Consider the following 20,306-nt stretch of genomic DNA (forward strand, 5'->3'; position numbering starts at 1 on the left):
AGCACTCAAATTTATCGAGGTATGAGCAATTTTTGAACATATGTCACCACCACATTCCCACGCATTTTTCACAATATCACCACAATTTTCATCCCGAAGCCACATTTCTTCAAATCTGTATTTTTTAATTTTTTTCTTTTTTATTTTTCCCACACCCTCATTAATGCAAAGAAGAATGGGCAAATGGTCTGACTGGGCAAATGGTCTGACTTTCTTTTCGATAAATGCATCACAAACGATCCAGTATAGATGTCCTTCCATGCCTTATTTGCAAGGAACCGATCGAGACATTCCTGCACATTTCGAGCACCACCTTGGTTGTTGGTCCATGTTTATCCATGACCCACGAAGCCCAAGTCAGCTAGTTCACAAGACTCCACAGCATCTCTAAAAATGTCGGCCTCAACCATACGAAAGTCATTGCCTCCTTGTTTCTCACTAGACATTAACATCAAATTGAAGTCACCGCCACAAACCCATGGGATGCTCGGGTTACTCTTGAGATTCTCAAGCAATATACGAGTCATGTGCTTTTTTTCGGCTTCCGGGTACCCATAAAAACCAGTGAATCTCCATCCTTGCTTGCGAGATAATTTGACCCACGAGTCAATGTGGTTTAAAGAGTACGACTTAATCTCTACCTCCAAAGAGTCCTTCCATACAGAGCTAAACCACCACTTCGTTTCCTACCCTCCCCTTCACAACTTACAGCAAGAATATTATTAAAAAGGAATTTATTTTTTACTCTTTCCATTTCATGAATTTTTAGCCTTGTCTCTGACAAAAACATGATTTGGGGTTTTTCAAGAATAGCCACATTTTTCACCACATTTATCGCCGAAGTACTCCCTAAACCTCTACAATTCCATGAGAGAATGTAATTCATTGGCCACCGAGAGCCCATGGAGTGGGGCCCGCCACATTTTGATTAGTGCTTACTACCTTCTGCTTCTTAATCATAGTCTCATCTTTAGCACCTTCACCTTCCATCTCAACATCCTCATCCAACTCTTCACGCACCCCCTTTTTGCCACCACTCACCAATTTTTCTTCCCCAACCCCCTTATTGGCATTCCTTAAGATATTAACCTTTCTAAGCCCTCTTCCTTTTTCTCCTGCCTTAGTATCACTCTCTTTTTTTCCACTCATTATCCTGCTGTCTTTTTCTTTTACTCCCAATTCACCTACTATCAAGTCTAGCCTTGCATTAAAATCAGAGGTCTCCCTAGTGTCCATCCCCACCACCCCCTCTTGCCTTATAAATTCATCTAATCCATGCCCCTCTTTCCCCTCCTTACTCCCTCTTACACTCTCCCCACTCTTGCCCACACTAACACCTTTTTTTAGCTCCCCTTCACCTCCTGAGCGAACATTTGATGTAACCACCTCATCATCTTCACACATCGCTGTACCAATGGTTCTCAGAACAAGCTTTTTGCCACTACTATCTAACACCGCAAGGAGTTCAGCCTCCTTATTTTTCATCGACACCTTCCTGTCTTTATCATCATGTGAGGACGGGGTGGAGAAAGCAAGTTTCCTTGCAGCCCTAACCGGACCCAACTTCACAACGCCCGGATCATTGTAAGTGGGAACCTTCTTCGAAGTTGCTGATAGTTTAAAACGCTCAACCCAAGTCTTCTCAATTTCACGTCCAGCTATGTCAATTTTGAGTCGCTTTTTCGGAGACGCCCTCAACCACGGCACATACTGATATACCATTTTCTCCGCATCCCCTTTCGATTGCTCCTTAAACTGACACACTCTCTGTGTGTGTTCAAGTCTGCCACAGTAAAAACAAAAATCTGCAAGCCTCTCATACTTAATATCCACCCATCGAGGCTTATCTTTCCCCGTAGCAGAAACAGACCTCTCCTCAAAGGCTTGTTGATATCCACAAGCACTTTAATACGAACACTATCCCCCACCCTAGGGGATCAGTCTCATCTGCCTCTATAAAAGCCTCCCAAGAATTCCCCAACATCATACATTACTTCCAGTGATCGTTTATTTAGAGGCACGTCAAGCAATCGAACCCACATAGAGGTATGTTTGAACACAATTTCAGACGGTTGTTCATCACCAATTACCTCTTACAAAAGGAGTAATTTCTCATCAAAAAACCAAGGTCTGCCTTCTAGAACACGATCTTTATCTTCCGCGCACAAGAATTGAAAAACAAATAAATTTGTTTCAACGACCCTAATTGCAAATTTCTCTTTTAATCTCCAAACATTCACCAAGGTTCTTTTCATTGCTTCAAGGTTGTAAGGTTTAACCGTCCAAAGTTTTCCCACCAAAGTGAGATCAATTTTGGCTTTAGTATCATCACTAACAATTTCTACATAATCGCCCCCTAACACCACTCCTTCTTCATTCGTTAATCGCAATTATTCCCAATCCTTCACCAGATTGTCCCCCATAGTTCTAACCGCAATCAGAATCCAGAGAAATTGATATTTGAAAGACTGAAAATTGTTCAAAATTGTTAAATTATCGAAAGAGCAACGCACAGGAACCCTAACTTGGGACTAACTCACCCTAGAGAGGGACTTAGGTATATTTTAGCACTTCGTATGTTTTTTGATATCTAAAATTTCAATATTTATTTTTACTTTCTTATTTTTTACATGTAATATTTCACTTATTACTCGTAACTGTGGGTATTAGCATACAAAATGCAGTTAAAGCTAATCAAATCCTAATTACAGTCTCTTTCAAAAAAAAAAGAAAAAAAAAAAAAAAAAAAAAAAAAAAAATCCTAATTACAGTCATTGCTTTAAATCGGGAATTTCTTTCCTCTCATAAGTCATAATTCTACTTCTTCCCTTGCCAAACGAATACATCTCCTATCTTTCAAGACTCAGCCTTGACAATCAATCTGCTCATGCTTTTTATGATCGCATATTCTCCATAAACCACTACTTCAATCTTGATTCGCTCATTTTCTCTCCGATTTTGTTCTTCATTAGCTCCCAGCTTTAACTGCATTATCCAGGTATTTCCAATTACTTTTTTTTTTTTTTTTTTTTTTTTTTTTCTCTATCTATCTAATCCATGAGTTATACTACTATTTCGTGTTTGTTTCCGATGATTCGATCAAATGTGAATTATTGTCAAAAACTAAGTTTGAATTTGTTTCGATTTGATATCACATTTCAAATTAGGTGATTCGTTGGTAAAATCGCTGAAATTAGGGTTTAAAAATCATCAATTTAAATTAGTTTCATTAAAATTTCGAGATTTAGACTGCAATCATTGACTTTCCATTATTTTCTAATAACTGTGCCCATAAACTGTTCGACAAAATGTCCAGCAGAATTTTAATGTGTTCGCAGAAATTACTAGTTTTGTAGAATCAGTTAGAATCGAGGATGTGTATCTGATTGGGAGCGAAACTTAAGTTTTATAGTTAGTGTTCATTTGAGGATCAGGGTACTTTAAATGTGACTATGTGTTGACAGATTACTCCATGTTTGAGAAAAAAAAAAAAGTGTCACAGATTACCAAATTCATTTTAAATGTGTTTATCAACAAACCCATACACAATCGACGGGCTTCTACACTATAGACACCTCACTGCTACCTTCAGGGCACTTTAATCAGCTTCATGCCTTCATTTGACGGAAGGTTAATCGTTGCACTATTCAATTACTAGTAGTCTAGTACTACTACTTTGGGATTAATACTAATTATCTGGAAAACAATGCCTACTGTTTTTTTATGGTATAATACAATCAAAATATAGCTAAAATTTCAAAATACTATGCATGGTGTTATGTACGGTGTAAAAGTTTCATGTTGCCCGTAAATAGAAATTTAGGCTCTACTGGCTTAATCTCTGATGTGGCTCGTTGAACAAGTCTAGCGGACTTAAAGTATATTATAGAATGGGGCCTTATTTTTAAAAGCCCATTTGAATTGCACTCTTCAATTCTTACTTGTTTGGTCGACCCTTGATTGATTGAATTCTTACTTGTATGCTATCCTAGCAAAATCACCCTGTATTCTCTTTCTTTTTCTTTCTTTCTCTAAAATCTCTCATTAAAGCAGTGAGATCAGAAGATGCCGGCAGTTGCTCCACGATCTGGGGAGGCCATCTTTGCCAGTGCTGAGCGTGTTGTGAGTTGTTATTATTTTTCTTATAATTGCACTCCCATATTATTGTTCTTGGAACAATTTGATTGAAAATTACAATTGATTGTAATTAGGATTTAGGAACATATTTTAATTATTAATCAAGAGCATAAATTGATTGAAAATAAGATTGATTGATTGATTGATTGCATGAATTGGCTTGGATTGGTGCAATAGAATGCAGAGTTGTTTACATTAACATATGGAGCAATAGTTCGTCAACTAATTACAGATCTGGAAGAAGTTGATGAAGTTAACAAGCAGCTTGATCAAATGTAACCTCTCTCCAAATTCATTCTTAATTTTTTCATTTTCTTTGACTTCTTTATTGTGGGCCTTGTGGCATGCTTGTCAATCAATTATTTGCTCTTCTGTGGATTGGTAGATTGCTGGGTGCTGATGTGGTGGTGAACCACTGTTTAAACCTTTTTTTTTTCCTGATTATTATCTTGCTCTTCTTGTCTTGATTTATTACATTTAGACCTCTTAAAATATGAAGTATTAAGCTAGTCAATATTGCTGATGAATGTTTCTGGCATGAACATTTAAAAGTCAAATGGGTTGTTACTTGTTAGTGTCGTACAAGCAAGTGTCCAGTTTTTAGACCTGTCTACTTCATTAAAAATTTGTATCTTTTTCATCCTAAACAAGTTTTAAGTATTTTCCATGGGTGTTTGAAGTGAAATGAAGAGTCTGATAATATTTGTGAAGTATTGTGCATCTCTTAGTACCCCCTTTTTAGCTGAATTTTGGTTTAATTACCAGTTCATGCAAGGCCTGCATTAAGTAGTACTAAAAGTCCAAAACTTTGTCAAAGCTTTTGGATTCATAGCGATGATTCTTTTGGCAATTATATGTAAAGCCAACATCACTTCTCGCCTAGACTGTAAAAGGTTTTAATTACTGGTAAGATATTCTGCAGTCGTAATGTTATGTGCTAGACATTATGTGATAGGTAAGGATTTTTTTTGACACTTCACTTATTATAACTGAACGTCATAACAACTTGGTGATAGATACTAGACGATTAATTAGGTCTTTTTTTTTTTTTTTAACATGCCGATATCAAGTCTTGCTTTTTCATGTAATTGTAGGAACATTTGTGCATTTTCAAGCGTCCAAACTTAACAGAAGTTCTATTTTAAAAATTCCTTGTAGCTAATAAACTTGCTGTAACTCAAAATTAATAATGGGCTGTGTCTTCCATTTTTCTTGCTTTGGTGTTACATTGCCGAAACACATGTTGTTGCACATTAGTTATCTGTTGTTTCTCAACCTGTAATTGTTTATTTGATGTTCAACTTTCTTGTAGGGGTTATAATATTGGTGTGCGATTGATTGATGAGTTCCTAGCAAAATCCAATGTCTCTAGATGTGTGGACTTCAAGGAAACTGCTGAAGTCATTGCAAAGGTTATATTTCGTGCTGTATTTCTTATTATTGTCTATATGCAAATTTGAAGTGCATTCTTTTCAGTTACCTATCTTAGTTATCTATTGATTACAGCAGTTGATCTGTCTCAGTTAGATGCACTTTAGTTCCAGTATTCCTCAACTGAATCAGCTACTATTCCTTAACTCTTGACATATGACATTGAGTAAAATTTCCCCTCAATTGGTATTTCTTTGAAGTATGACTCTGATTGTAATTTTACATCAATACTTGTAGCAGGTCAAATGAATAAAGCTACAGTTGTATGCATCAGTAATTTTAAGCTTATAAACTAGTAAACCACAAATGTGTGACATGTTTTTGTACAACTAAGGTAATTAAAAACAATTAATTCTATGTTGTTTCTTTTTAGCTAAATTGTAAATTTAGGTCAGTCTCAGTGAACTCCTGTTCTGAATTTTTCCTTCTTGTAACTGTACAAATAATACAGTTGTTCGATTGTTTTTAATTAGACATGAATAATATCTCGCTTTGTATAAGTTATTTGTAAGAGGGAGTGAGAGATTAAAAGAGAATAAAAAACCTACAAGTATATGATTATGTTTAGCCTCCTTAAAGACGGATTAATGTTATTATAATGATGTTTATTATAAAAGAAGCTTCCAAAGTTTTGAAGTTGGATTCTGTTTGTGACTTGAGTAATTGTCATGCTATGATAAGCCCTGTTTAATGTGATGAATGTTTAAAAGCTAGTCTTGTCTAATAGCATATTAGCTGATGGCTTTGTAAGATAGTGTTTTCTATGTTGTTGATTATCATGTGCTGGGAACAAAAATATTGTTATTGAACAGCATGCAGGCACACCATATATTTCTATAATTTTAGAAAGAAAACATCCTTTATTTTGTTTATTGTGGTTTATAGGTGCTTTTTGAAGACTTTCTAACAGAAATGTATGGCTTGCTAACAGGTTGGCTTCAAAATGTTTCTGGGGGTGAGTGCAACAGTCACTAATTGGGATGCAGAGGGAACAACTTGCAGCCTTGTCTTGGAGGACAACCCTTTGGTAGATTTTGTTGAGCTTCCTGACACGTGCCAAGGCCTTCACTATTGCAATGTTTTAAATGGTGTGGTCAGAGGAGCGCTGGAGATGGTGAGTACTTGTTATCTAATGCTAGTTTTATTTTCTTGTCATATTAGTGTAGTACTTGTTTTCATATTGAAGCAGAGTGTGCTACTGAAGTCTAATTTTCAGATTGGCATTATAAGCTGATAGGAGCTATTATTATTATTATCTTGTGGAGCCTGCCTGTGAGTTTGCTGTCATGTTACGGTTAAATTTGTCACCTATGTTTCCAATCGTATATGCAACTTTCATCCTTTGGAAAGGAATGAATGAAAGTTAACCTTTCTACAAAGTCATCGTTGCAATATTTATCTTTTGGGCTACATTCCTACATATAATCAGTACATCTTCCCCTTCGCCTGTATATATAGGTATCAATGAAGACAGAAGTTACATGGATTCGTGATATGCTTCGTGGGGATGATGCGTATGAACTGCAAGTCAAACTTCTCAAGCAGATTCCAGAAGAATACCCATACAAGGATGATGAGTGATGTCTAACTTCTCGAAGTTGTTATGTATATTGTCCCCCAAGGTTTGGATGCCTACTTTTTCTGCACTATCCATTTAGTTCTGGGATACTCAACTGAAGTAGGTTTCCTTTTTTTTCTTTTCTTTTTTTTTTCGTTCTGCACTCAAATGCCTGTGGGGTACATGCTGTAGTTAAATACGCCTATGTGGTAGTAATGCTTTATGTAATGGGATGCTCAAGAACTGTATTGTTGGTGCTGCCTTTTACACATTTGCATTCATCCAACATGTTGCGGGATTATATTGCAAAAATAACCTGTTTTTAGCCCTAGAAAGTACTCAAAGTAGCGTTTTTTTTTTCTTCTCTTGCTCTTTATTTTGCCCAAGGATCTTATAACGTAATTTCCCTGCCCAAGTATATGTTATATGTGAGATAAAATAAGTGGAGTAAGAATGTTTATATATACCAAGTATATTTTTTAAGAAAATTGACCAGTTTGACTGTATGAGTGCAACAATTAGTGTTTTTGTGTGTGTGTGTGTGTGTGTGTGTGAGAGAGAGAGAGAGAGAGAGAGAGAGAGACTGTGAGACTGTGAGTTTGGGAAACAAGTGCAACAATTATGTCAATATAACTCTTAAAATCTGTTTTTCATAAAAATTAAGGCTTATACAAACTTTAGGGTAATTTCTCTATTAATAAGCTTTTTTCATCTTAAATTTGCCTAATTTGTTTGAAACTTATTAACATGGAGCTTTACATTTTGGAAATTTCTTGAACAACATAATTTATTTGAGCTTTTTTTTTTTGTTTCTCTCTCTCTCTGCTTGAGTTTTATAGCTCAAGGTAGTAGAGAAGTAGCCACACTACTGCTGTGCACTAGAGAGTAAGCACAGGTAGAAGCATGCACTCTGTTTTTAAGAGGCCAGCAGAGAGATATCAGATTGAAAAACCAGGGCATCGTTAATACTATTGACAGCCAAGAATCAGATGTTTCCAAATTTGTGCAAATTTTGTTTCATTTCTAAAGCAGGTCCAAAAAGCTTAAAAAAGATTTTCTATAAATGGTTTTACTGATTGGTATTTAGTACTCCGTAATTTCAAAGTGGGCAGTAATCTTTCATTTTTAAATTTTAATACTGACAGCAGATTTTATTGTTTCACTTAAGGGTACCCTATAACACTATTCGTAATTCGGTGCACTGCATAAGGTAAGCAAGCGTACCTAGGCTACAAGCCTACAATTCCCAACATTGACAAAAATTTGGTGAAAGTAATTTAAAATACTCAAAAGTCTCTTATTCTACTACGTACAAATAATCCCAAAATCCCAAATTACCACTAGTCATGAAATTTATCATATCGTTTACTGGTTAATTAATTCATTATTCATTAATCTTGTTTAGAAGTATTGAAATAAATATTTTGAACAACAAATTAATCAACATACAAAGTAGTCAACATCATACGATAACCATCTACTTGCCTATTAAACTTTACTAAATAATCTGAGTTTACAATATTACTCTTATCTAAAATCATAGAACTTCATATGATGATAGAGGCATTATACCCTGGATAAACCACTACTCTGAGCTTGCTTGATATGAAACTCAAACAAGCACATAAAGCACATTAGTACTAGCTAATTCATGTCATAATAATAGATAATCAACCTACGACTAAGACCATAATGCAAGGTTAGGTAAGTATTTATTTTAATCTAGCAACCACAAGGGCAACCAATACTCGCTGCTACTTCCTACACTGGGTGGAACGTCGCGGCAGCTTATCCATGACCACCTCGATGTTACGATACACTACTGGTTTGGGAGCTTCACCGGGCTTAGAAGGAGGTTCATATAAATGAATATTGGAAGGAGGATCCACAGAAGCGCTCTTGGAAGCTATAAACCTAATGACACCATCTCTGATATCGTGCTGAACAATATGGTACTGGCAGCATTCACATTTAGGAATTAAGGAACCAATGTAGCCACGACAACCCTCGTCGAACATGGAGTCTTTTTGAGCAGCATCAACGGCGAAGGTGATGCTTCTGTCCGCGTTCTCAGTAATGCAGAACAATTGGTAGTTCACCATTGGAACATCCAATCGGACATAAATCAGATGCTGATTGTTACCAACACTAACAATTTTGTGCTCATACACCCCTTTCACCCCGCTTAGCAGATGCCAGTTGATGTGCTCGGGCCTACCTCCCCTCAATTTTATCCCTAATAATAACAATAATAATTATAAGTCAATGAATATTAGAAATTACTAATTAATAATATGAGGGAAGAAGTTAATAACCAGAAGGTTCTTCAGGGGCGTGTTCAATGTAGGTAATGAAGCGCTCCCCTAAGAGCTCAATGAATTCAACTGCATAAATTTCAAAAAGATTACAACTTTATTATAATGCAATGCAATTGCAATATTGCATGAAGAAATGAAAAAAAGACAAAAAAGAAATTACCAGTATCATCATCATATTGTTGGGGTTGGAGAGGAAGACAAGAGTTAGTAGGAGGAGGAGAGAGAAAATGAAGGGAGCCATCAGAAGCAGGGAAGAACAAATGGAGTGTGCCATTCTTAAGCTGAGATTGGACGCTAACAAGAGTTGGGTCTCTGTCAAGTATAACATAACCACCATAAACCCTGTCCGATGTGTCAAAGTGGGGCCACACCATCGGTGCTTTTCCGGTGAAGGTAACAGTGCGGCTGTCGGAGTACTTGCATATCTTAACGCCGCCGCTTTCGGGGACACCGGGCATGTCCACCCTAACGTACAACCCACGGCAACTCCGACCGTTGGTCCAGGTGCCGTTGACCTGTTTAGCCTCGTAAGCTCCCTTGGGACCGTGCTTCTGGTAGGGATGAAGCTTCACCTCTTCCTCTGCAAAACAAAACCATCACAATTTCGTTATTTATTTATTTTAAAATTTAAACAAGAAAATAACAAATTTAGAATGGGAATGGAGTAGCAACGAACCAGAAGAGAGAGAGGAGGAGGAAGAAGAAGAAGAAGACGGAGCAGCTGCCATTAATGATTAATTGATATTTGAGAAAAGGGTTGGCGTGGAAGAGTGGAGAATGAAGTGAGGGTAGAGTGAGTGTTTGTGTGTTGCGTGAATGTGTAATGACAAGTAAATAAATGATGAGTTCATCTCTCCTCTCATCTGAGGGAATATAATTTAAATCGGTAAAAACAGGGCAGGGGTAGTGCCAGCTGCCACCTGCACACTGCTAGTATTAGGGGTATAAATGTCATACTATTCCCTATTCATTTTCTGCTACGACTACGTTTTCATTACTCCCACTCCTATACTAGTCTAGTATACGACTCCTATGTAATGAAGTTCAACAAACAATATACGGAGTACAAGCAAACTTGATACTGTAGTTCCAATCACCTAAATCATCAAATGGTTTCCCTACGTCTTGTGAGGCCATACAAATCATTTACACATCTTTATTTTCTAGACCTGAAATATAAATTGTCTAAAGGTTATAATCTACATTTTTAGACCAATCAAAAAATTTCTTCTAGAAAAGTGAATATGTAGTGTATCTTTAATAAGGTCATAAAAACAAAGTTTGAACCATTAAGTTTATATGAGTAACAAATTTCACAACGAATTTGATTTTATTGAAATATGATTGTTTAGTAATATTGTTGCATTATTAATAGTAAACAATTGTAAGAAATGATAATAATTACCTATTTTATATTCTAAAATGTCGTTATAAAATGACAACAAAAACCTAAATGCTTAACTTTGTTAAGTTTTACGATCTCTATAATCTAAATTTTAAAACGATCTCTATAATCTAAATTTAACGGTTATAATTCCCTAGAAACAAAACTACCCCCAACAAATCTCCATAATCTCTTAAATAGAAAAGGTCAAAATTTGTTCCACACTTTTTAGACCATATTTAACATATCCCTCAAGGTCATGACACTATAATGGAACTACCAATAGGTTATAAAGTTCCAACAATAAGTTTTGGTTTAGTTATATGGCTATCTTGAAATTATATTACATTTAGAATTCTACAAGAAATAACATTCTTAGTTCTAATATTACGGAAAGAACATCAATGCATAACTTTATCAATTCCTTAAATATTGGGTGATTATACTTTGTCAAGAAAAAATTTACCATATATCCATAGTAAAATAACTTGAAAAAAAAAAAAAAAAAAAAAAAAAAAAAACCTCATACTTGGAAAACAAAATAAAAAGGATGATTATACATTAACAGTAAAAGTTTGATGGCAACATATTAACATGGATTATTGAATTTATTTGGAACAAACTAGAGGAGGATTGCATAAAGTACCAAAAATCAACCCTTAACAAGACTAATCGATATTAGCGAAATAACACTAGCCAACACATTAATCAACCATAACATTGAAAACATCCTTCTTCTCTTCTTCCTTGAGCTTAGGAACAATAACTTTGAGCACACCATTCTTCATCTCAGCCTTGATACCATCAATCTTGTAGAGGTTTGGAGTCAACTCAATCCTGCTCGAGTACCTCCGACGCTGCTCTTCTTCCTCCGTCTCTTTCTCGGCCTCGCCTTTGATGATGAGAGTGTTATCTTCCACAGAAACCTTGACATCTTCTTTGGCCAAACCAGGCATATCAACCTTCAATTGAAGAGCTTCTTCGTCTTCCCGAACATCCCAACCTCTTCTCACAGCTCCTCCACTTCCAATGCCTCTGAATGGATTCTCCATCAACTGATCCATCAGGTTCATCAGCTGCCCCACACTCCTCGTTGGCGCGAATGGATCTAAAACATCTGTAATTGTAATGTACCACATTCCAATTGATTCTTATTTTTCATTTTCATTTTGATTTTAAAACAAAATCAGAGAGAATAATAATTAAGAAATATACCTGAGAAAAAGGAAGCAGGAAAGTCACGACGGCGTGAGACAGGAGCGCGGTCAGAGCGATCTTCAAGGTCGTGATCGTGATCAACCCTGGCCATCTGAGCATTTGTATTGAAGGACCGACTCACGGAAAGTGGTCGGAGAATACTGCCGGAAACAAAGTTTTTTCCGGCGAGTCGTCGGAGAGCCAAAGATGCCATGAGTAAATTAGAATGGTAGTCGTAAATGATAGAGAGAGGATGATTTGTGAATTGTGAGTAGTACCGTATTACGCAACTTTTGATTTGGAGAGCGACTGTGGAGTGTTGTCTATATAGCCAAAAGAAGGCGGTGGATTAGAACAACCAAGAATTGTATCGAAGCTTCTACACACTTGCCAAGTCCTTCTATGTGTTTCTGGGAGACTTGAAGTAGTCTGGAGAAGCTTCTACACAACCTTTTTATTTTTTTTAACGACGGTCTTTCGGTTTCTTTTTCCCCAAGCTTATATGCAAAAATATCTTCCCCTCCTTTTTTTTTTCAAACAAAAAAATAAAAAATAAATAAATAAAAGTTGAAAGTTAAGGTTTAGAAGATAGTGTTTTCAATTGACGTACGAGTAATGCTATATAAAGCCTTTAAGCATTTAATATACTTTTTTTTTTAGTATTAAGTTGGGAATTTATCGACAATTTACGAGTAAATCGGTGTAATAAATGGTTATTAATTGTCAATTCTTTTCATTTTTAGCTTCTTATATGCAGCTCTTAGGGTTGCATATATTTTTTTCTTTTTTAAAACATTAAAATGGCAATATTAGAAACAATTAGTGTGTGCTTATGGCAAATCTGGAAATTTTAGCATCAAAATAAGTATTATTTTATTTTAAACTCACATTATAATATTTAAGAAAATTAAACAAACAAACCCGTGATGCTCTTTTCAACAGCTTGGATAACTTACAACACGACTAAAAATCACCCTTGATGAATTTAAGAATTAGTGGGAAATTTACCATATGAATTTGAAGTCAATCCTTTAACCCTCTACTCTCAAACGTTGACATATATAGCTAGCTGGCTTGTAGATTGTACTACAGTAGACTAATAGTTACCAAAACAAGGTAAATCACCGGTTGATACTAATGATTGATCACTCCCCTAAACTTTGGTGCACAAAGCCTTGCTTGTTAGTTGAGACTAGTATCGATATCATTGGTCATAAGACAGTACAGATGCATAAGCAGGAGATCATAGCTCAAACTAACAATAGCTGACTTCAGTAAATTCCTCTTGTACGAGTATATCCCATTCTTTGCAAAAATTCATACATTATTCTTTGTTTTGATTTGGTCTAAAGCCATAGCTTGAAATCATGTATTTTGCAGATTAAAATTATGAAAAACAATATAAAAGAAACGAATGTAACCCTAATTATAATAAAGGAAAAATAGCTAAATCTTGACTTCATGAAGATTAAATGAATAACGAGGGGTAAACGTTCCTCTAGATACAGCACGTAACAGGTAACTCTTTTCATACGTACACAAATATGACTGACTAAGCTGTTATGGTGAACCAAAAGGCTAAAAAAGGAATAGTACAGAGTTGTTAAATTAGCAAAGAATGATGTTGCAACAAAAACATCAATGGTCTCAAACCTGGGAACAAAAAAAATCTCAATAAGTTTATCAATACTAGTGAATCAGTTAACTACAAACACATGAACACGCCTAAACAACCTTTTTCCCTTTCTGCATAGATAGCTAGCACCATCACCTGTATCCGTTTCTCTAATTACTGGTGTAAATAATACAGTAACAGTAACGGGATAAAAGGTAACAGGCATTCCTAGCTTCCTCATGCCTTCTTCATGATATAACCCAAAATAACTCCAATCAAACCGATTAATATCACAAGCATAAATGAAACTCCACCTTGGCTTTTGCTAGCTTCTCGCCTCAAAAGCTCCTGCATATTGTTGTATTAGCATAGGAATTTGTATAAGCAGCACATAAGGAAATACTACAAAGTAGTGAAGTACTACATATATAATAGTATTAAAAAATGAAAGGCACCAAGATTTTCCTAAAACTACATCAAAACCAATCAAGAGAGATTAGAGTTACAACTCCAGCAAGTCATCTCTCTTTACTTTTTTCGTTTTATGGTAGGTGAGAAAAATACTGAACATGAGAGTTGAAGTCTAGCAAGCATATGGACAAGAGAACTCTTTAAGACATGCCAAATTCAATATTCTTTTTCAGCCTAGTACAGATCATTGACATTTGGACCTTGCCAGTAGCTATTATATGTAATGAGAGGGTGATTGTCATGTGTCACTAATTTAGCTCACCATCATCCATCCTCTCAGCTCTGAGCCTCTGGTGTTGGTGGGCTCTACCCCCTTGTGAATATGAAAACCAAATATTCTGATTCAACAAATTAATGCAGGCATGGATGCATGATGGGCAGGAACACTGATTCAACCACATCACTACGACACTACATACACTAAATGTAGAGATGCATCAATTATCTATTACAGAATTAAAATTAAAAAATGCTCACAGAATATCACCCATTTTTTCCATAAAAAACATAAATTTCAGAACCATAAAAGCCTCTCAAAAGTTGCCAAATTAAAATTGATGAAGCAATATGTCCACTAAACCAAATAAATTCAGCTAGATGTCTTAAAGCTTTAAAGGCATGGTTTTAACTTTTTATAAGAAGTGTCAGAATTTTTGGTAAGAGATTTCAGCTAGATCACACAGAATGTCTCATTCTCATGCAGAAAAATTGACATGTACAAAGGTTTCGAAATCTGCTTGGCCAACTTTATAAAAGAAAGTTGTAAACAAACTAGACAACCAGTAAAGCTCTCACCAATTCCTGTCGGAGTTTGTTATTATGATGAATTGCGGAATTTTTCTCCTCGGTCAGCTTTGCAATAAGAGCTTTTGCCTGAAATAGTGTTCAAATTTTGAAGAGAATTCAGAATGCATACATTATTATGAAGCTGACAGAATTCAGATAAAACAGGCCAGGAGAAAAGAAACCAGCAATCTAATAACTTCATTTGCACTCATTTACATACACAGCTGGACAACTAACATTACAAAGAATAAAGGGTGGCTATACAGCAAACTATAAAGCGTGTCCTAAGAGAAGGAGAAAAGGTTTACATCGAAACCCCCATAGATCTAATTTCTAATATGTAGCCTTGTGAGTATTATGTCATAAAAATTAAGAACTATTTGGTTGGAAAAATTCATAAAAAAAGGGAAACTGAAACATCTCCCCTGTTTGGCTGTTTACCTATTTCCCTTCAGAAGTGATTAATTTAACATTTTTCAGCTTTCGAAAATCCACAACACCTACTTGCAACCACAACCACACATACTTCCACCATTACGACAAACACAACCTCCCCCAACCTACATATGACACCCTTTAGGTGCTATAGCATATTCACAGCCAACATCAACTTCAACAAAACCCATCATCAAAGATACAATCACAAAGCACAACAACAGCCTAAACAGTAAACATGAATAAACCACCATGGCCATCACCTGCACTTCACCAAATCATCCTTACTGTAGAACATGCTTCCAATACCCACCAAGAGAGATTCAATATTCCACTAACTTCCTTTTGTCTAATGGTGGGATGGAATTGAGAGTCAAGTTCCGGATTTGGAAATTTTAGCCAATTTCAAACACCAAAGAATCAAGTTTAACCCATAATCTTCAAGGCGTTAGTGAAAATTTGGAGATAGTGGTTGAAGGTGCCAAACATAAGGATGAATAAGATAGTAGAAGGGCTGGGTAAAGCGATGAAAGACGTTGAGTAACTTGAGAGTGTTAAGAGAAGATAGATTGTGGCAGAAACCTTTGAGGGTTTAAATACCCGTTATCTAGTACTGAGTAGCAAACATTATTTAAGAGATTTTAATTTCATTCCCTGGTTAAACCGAACACAAAAACTGATTTCCGTTTCTTGCTTCCTTCTCTCGTTACCCTATCCACAAACACCCAAGACATTACTATTTGTTGAAGTGGATTTCTTCCCCAAGCTATTCATGCTAATACCCTATTGAAGCCACAGTCAGATCACCATTCAAATGAATACCCTAAGTCCCTAACCCCATAATTAAATATTTTTGTGGTTGCAACAATGCATTGGCAAACATGAAGTGCGATGTAGGAAGTATCATTTGACAAACCTAAGTGAGAATTGAGTGGGTGAGGAAAAAAGGAGGGTTGCTTAGCAAAGACACAAAGACACAAATTCAATTTAGGGCATGGTTGGATTAAGGGAGATTTATTACTAAGTTAATAAAAGTCAAACTAAGGCAAAATGAAAGTGAATATAGGGAAGGAGAAGATAGTGATGGTGTGATTTTAAGGAAAATTATGTAGTGATGTGTGGCATGAGATGAAGAAAAGGAACTAATACCCTCATTTATGGGGTAATAGTTATACTAGGAGGAGGGTGGGTAACTATTACCCTCATTATGGGGATAATAATTCCTCCACTCTCTCTTTTTCTCTTGGCACAACTATCTTATTTCATTTGTAAGCACCTTGTCTCCTACAATAATACCTCTAATTTCTTATGTTTTTTCAAGTTTGACTTTTATTACCCCCTTAACATATTACCCCCAATCCAAGCATGCATGCCCTTAGAGTGATGCTTCCTAGAAGCAAACTAGTTCAACCTTACAAAAGAGTTGAAAATATCTCAACAATTTTAATATAATGCCTCAAATTATGAAGCAAAGATGCAAAATTATCCAGCATCTAGTCACAAACGCAATAAAGCCAGGCAGCGTGTTTATGTATATGTATATGTACACAGACAGAGTGATAGAGATTGATAAGATTACGATCCTAAAGTATATTATTTCAGTTCACAAAACAATGTCAGGTTGATGAAATAAATCAGTTGACAAAGCCAGGTAAAACGAAAATTATATTACCTCTGTAGGTTTGTCATGAGATTCACCAAATGTCCTTGATGCCTGGAATTTGAGGTAAGAGACCCGTTATCAATAGCAACAAGTGAAGAAACAACGAGAACAAAAAGAGAAAAAGCATGAAATTACTTACAACAGCAGACTCGGAATTACTAAAATGAGCATTGTCAGAAACAGAACCCCTAGGGGAATTGCCTTCCTCAGAGCCTTCAGGAACCGGCGAAGGCGGTTGGCGTGGGGGAACGTAAAGCACTCTCAATTTGCACTCCTCGACAACATGTCCAGCCTCCTTGCTAAACTGAAGGACGAAGAGCACACGAATAAGTAACCCGCCACGAATGCCACATAACATGAATGGAAATGATATCTTATTAATCGAAAATATAGTTACCATTTCTGGAGTGATATCTTTAACAGTTGTGCCATGATTAGCTATAACACTCTGAAGGAGAAATTTGTCCTTGCATTGCATATCAGAAGGGGGCTCCTTCAGTGCTTGCATAGTAACTGTATATATTAACATAAACCCAATTAATTTAATTAATAGAAAAATTGAACAACCCTCAATAATCAATCAAATCAAATAAAAAATGCTGTTTAATTACCTACAACTTGACATGTTGATCGGGGCAAAACTACGCCGGTGTTAGGACGAACGCAATACTTCTTGGGATTGGTGGTTTTAACCTAATTAAATAAACATTATACATAATTGATGAAATGCGAGAATTGAAGAAGAAGAAGAAGAAGAAGAAATGAGAAAAGAAAAACCTTGAAGGCGACATAGCTATCGGTCTTGTTGGTTAAATTAAGAGAAGAGCAGATCTGCTTCTTGAGCTCAACTGCATAATAAGAAATAGATCAGAAGAAGAAACAAATGACAGATCTGTAAAATTAAGAAGGAAGAATGAATTGTACGTTCAAACTTGAGTTCCAAAGGATCGATATTCAGAAGTTCGCCCGTGCTCATCTTCAATCACAACCAGATCCGATGATCAAACCCACGCCACAGAATTACACCTCGTTTCGTAATCGCTAATCTGCAAAGGTGAGACGGAGAATTCGAGATTCTGGGGAATAAAGGAAGCCCTTTTTCTTTTCTTTTATTTATTTATTAAGTTTAGGTGGGAAGACAGTTTGATTTTGGGAAGGAAGGAATGAAATATCAAGGACAAAGGATGGATCGATTTCGATTTCGATTTCGATTTCAGATTTTAATTACTCACACAATTGTACAACGTGCTACACATCTCTCCCTTTCCCACACTTTTTAATCCTACTCCATCCCTATATTTATTTGATGTTATACTTTGACTGATACATAGTTTTTAGATTAATTAATTGATTTTAGCACGTAAAAACAAAAAAAAATGTTATGTAGATTAATATTTTTTTAAAAAAAGTAAGGTAATTGGGAGGGAAAGAAATATTATTCACTATTTTTCGAACATAGTCTACTTACACTTTAAAACTTACTCATAACATTAAACCACGTACCCCAAATTCACAAAAAAGTAGCAGGGTTTTTTCGAGCCAGATTCGAGATTTGAACTAAACTTGCGTTTTTTTACTTGCCCAACCTACTCTATTTTCTGGTCACATCGGACCGGACCATGGTTGATCACCTCTAGTAATACTACAAGGCTTGAGGCAAAACCTTCTAAATTTAAAAGCATTATAAGTGTAAAAAAAGTTGTCACTAAAATAATTGGTTTGTAGCGGCCAAGTGCCGCAATGACAATCCAACCTACTACGAGAGGAAAATACACAATTGGTCATTGCACTTGATTGAAAACAAAACTATCATATGCTAGATTATGACTTAAGGCTTCTAAATCAAAATTCATGCCAAAAGCAAACGCATGCGCCTAGTGCCCGGTTGTCGTCCTATAGCAACCCCCTTAATGGCATCTCGAGATCGCATGAGATTCATAAGAAACACCTCAGCATCTATCTTTTTGAAGTTTGAAATATACCATAAATCTTCAAAATGGAAGGTTGTAAAACACGAATTCAGGTTAATTTTAAAAGTTATTTATCAAACTTGGAGATAAATGTGAATTTCTTTTATGGAAAATCAAGAAATTAATTTTGTAGAAAGTTCAGCGGAGATAAAAATTTTAAAGTGTACAAAAAGATTGTTGATCTAGAACTATAAAAAGGTGTAGAAGAACAAGTCTGTAATCTGAGGCCTCGTTTTTGTAGATGTAGGAAATAATTTCCTTTGAGAGTTTTTAATGCAAGGAAATTCAATTCCTAGGAAGGATTTACAATCATGTGTTTGATTGTCATATGGGAAATTATAAATAATAGAAATTGTGAATGACCAAGGCTGGAAAGCCCTAATGTATACCCAGAGTCATTTACTCATTCAATCAACAAATAAGTAAAAATATTATTTGCTTATTTGTTGATTAAATAAGCAAATGACCCCGGTACACCCGGGTGCATATAACAAATTCTACCAAGGGTGGAATGGGTGAATAACTTTCCTTATTTTGTAATTCCCACAAATTGTAAGTTCCTCCATTTATACTTTAAATAACTTTTGTGTGTGGCTGGCTAATGAATCACATTTATATAGGATTTATAGGCACATTTATGCTAAGTTTATAGTAGCTTTTAGGTCGTAAATACATAAGTTGTTTATTTTGTACTCTATTACACTCCGTTCAATGAAGTTGTTCAATGAAGGATATATATTTGTGAAATATTATTTTGAGATTTATATGCATAAGGAATGAATATAACATCCACAAGGGTTGCTATGCATCTTTCGGAAATGAATTTGAGCTAGAAACGAAGTAAAACGATGTTTTACAAAGTGGCAAAACTGACCTTTGCTCACTCTTTTAATCATAACTTGAGTTATACAAATTGGATTGAAGTGATTCAAGTAACGTTGGAAACTAGACTTGAAGAGCTTTCCAACAGTAGGTCACACGCCTATATACAACGTATAAATCAGAAGTTACAAGCCTGTGAAGTTGACACAATGCCCAGTAGCCCCGAGCGAAAGCTCGCATAGGCCTCGAGCAATAGCAGCCCCGAGCGAGAGCTCACTCGACCAGGGAGCTATAGCTCCAGTTTACCCACGAAAGCAGCAAGCAAGGGGCATCGTAGCACGTCTTTTGCTTGGCCCTCGATTCCATCGAGCATCTTCGTGCCACGTCATCTTCTATCGTCCAATCGTTTAACAACTTGTGTAATTTATATTTTACTTTTCTTTAATTATTTTTAGATTAGTTTTAGGATAATATAAATATCTCAAGGGATTATTATTTTTCCCTCATGCTTTTTCATAC

The 20,306-nt window shown here is 35.8% G+C and overlaps 3 protein-coding genes across 6 annotated transcripts; 1 reads left to right on the forward strand and 2 right to left on the reverse strand.

Annotated features, from left to right (window-relative positions):
• The first annotated feature begins 2,839 nt into the window (after positions 1-2,839).
• On the forward strand, positions 2,840-7,487 carry LOC145581754 (uncharacterized). Of its 2 annotated transcripts, none has more exons than XM_081638786.1 (6): positions 2,840-2,998; positions 4,054-4,122; positions 4,315-4,412; positions 5,450-5,549; positions 6,500-6,682; positions 7,027-7,487. In XM_081638786.1, the coding sequence occupies exons 2-6, from the start codon at positions 4,066-4,068 to the stop codon at positions 7,147-7,149; spliced, it is 561 nt and encodes a 186-aa protein (XP_081494912.1). In that variant the 5' UTR covers positions 2,840-2,998; positions 4,054-4,065; the 3' UTR covers positions 7,150-7,487. The 2 variants fall into 2 exon arrangements, with proteins under 2 accessions (XP_081494912.1, XP_081494916.1); XM_081638790.1 differs by having other exon boundaries at positions 2,846-2,998; positions 4,051-4,122.
• A 3,879-nt stretch (positions 7,488-11,366) lies between these two features.
• Positions 11,367-12,279, reverse strand: LOC145581771 (small heat shock protein, chloroplastic). 2 transcript variants are annotated; one of them, XM_081638809.1, is made up of 2 exons: positions 12,044-12,279; positions 11,367-11,936 (listed from the first exon to the last, which is right to left on the reverse strand). In XM_081638809.1, exons 1-2 carry the CDS (start codon positions 12,237-12,239, stop codon positions 11,533-11,535), a joined length of 600 nt encoding a protein of 199 aa, XP_081494935.1. In that variant the 5' UTR covers positions 12,240-12,279; the 3' UTR covers positions 11,367-11,532. The 2 variants fall into 2 exon arrangements, with proteins under 2 accessions (XP_081494935.1, XP_081494926.1); XM_081638800.1 differs by having other exon boundaries at positions 11,367-11,945; positions 12,044-12,278.
• Positions 12,280-13,604: 1,325 nt separating this feature from the next.
• On the reverse strand, positions 13,605-18,174 carry LOC145581786 (vesicle-associated protein 1-1-like). 2 transcript variants are annotated; one of them, XR_014099683.1, is made up of 9 exons: positions 17,920-18,174; positions 17,773-17,843; positions 17,607-17,688; positions 17,393-17,508; positions 17,135-17,299; positions 17,005-17,046; positions 14,907-14,984; positions 13,760-13,988; positions 13,605-13,678 (listed from the first exon to the last, which is right to left on the reverse strand). XR_014099683.1 is itself a non-coding variant. In XM_081638819.1 (8 exons), the coding sequence occupies exons 1-8, from the start codon at positions 17,969-17,971 to the stop codon at positions 13,878-13,880; spliced, it is 717 nt and encodes a 238-aa protein (XP_081494945.1). In that variant the 5' UTR covers positions 17,972-18,174; the 3' UTR covers positions 13,605-13,877. The 2 variants fall into 2 exon arrangements, 1 of the variants encoding a protein (XP_081494945.1); XM_081638819.1 differs by having other exon boundaries at positions 13,605-13,988.
• Positions 18,175-20,306: the final 2,132 nt, after the last annotated feature.

This window comes from Chenopodium album, chromosome 2 (genome assembly GCF_948465745.1).
Source record: "Chenopodium album chromosome 2, dcCheAlbu1.1, whole genome shotgun sequence".
Taxonomy (NCBI): domain Eukaryota; kingdom Viridiplantae; phylum Streptophyta; class Magnoliopsida; order Caryophyllales; family Amaranthaceae; genus Chenopodium; species Chenopodium album.

Excerpts from the sequence above, each read along its gene's own strand:
- LOC145581754 (XM_081638786.1), top strand. The coding sequence starts at position 4,066 with ATGCCGGCAGTTGCTCCACGATCTGGGGAGGCCATCTTTGCCAGTGCT. Across the intron at positions 5,550-6,499 it reads CTGCTGAAGTCATTGCAAAG|GTTGGCTTCAAAATGTTTCT; the intron begins GTTATATTTCGT and ends GCTTGCTAACAG. Across the intron at positions 6,683-7,026 it reads TCAGAGGAGCGCTGGAGATG|GTATCAATGAAGACAGAAGT; the intron begins GTGAGTACTTGT and ends CTGTATATATAG.
- LOC145581771 (XM_081638800.1), bottom strand. The coding sequence starts at position 12,239 with ATGGCATCTTTGGCTCTCCGACGACTCGCCGGAAAAAACTTTGTTTCC. Across the intron at positions 11,946-12,043 it reads TCCTGCTTCCTTTTTCTCAG|ATGTTTTAGATCCATTCGCG; the intron begins GTATATTTCTTA and ends TTACAATTACAG.
- LOC145581786 (XM_081638819.1), bottom strand. The coding sequence starts at position 17,971 with ATGAGCACGGGCGAACTTCTGAATATCGATCCTTTGGAACTCAAGTTT. Across the intron at positions 17,509-17,606 it reads ATCAACATGTCAAGTTGTAG|TTACTATGCAAGCACTGAAG; the intron begins GTAATTAAACAG and ends TAATATATACAG. Across the intron at positions 14,985-17,004 it reads CTCATGACAAACCTACAGAG|GCAAAAGCTCTTATTGCAAA; the intron begins GTAATATAATTT and ends ACACTATTTCAG.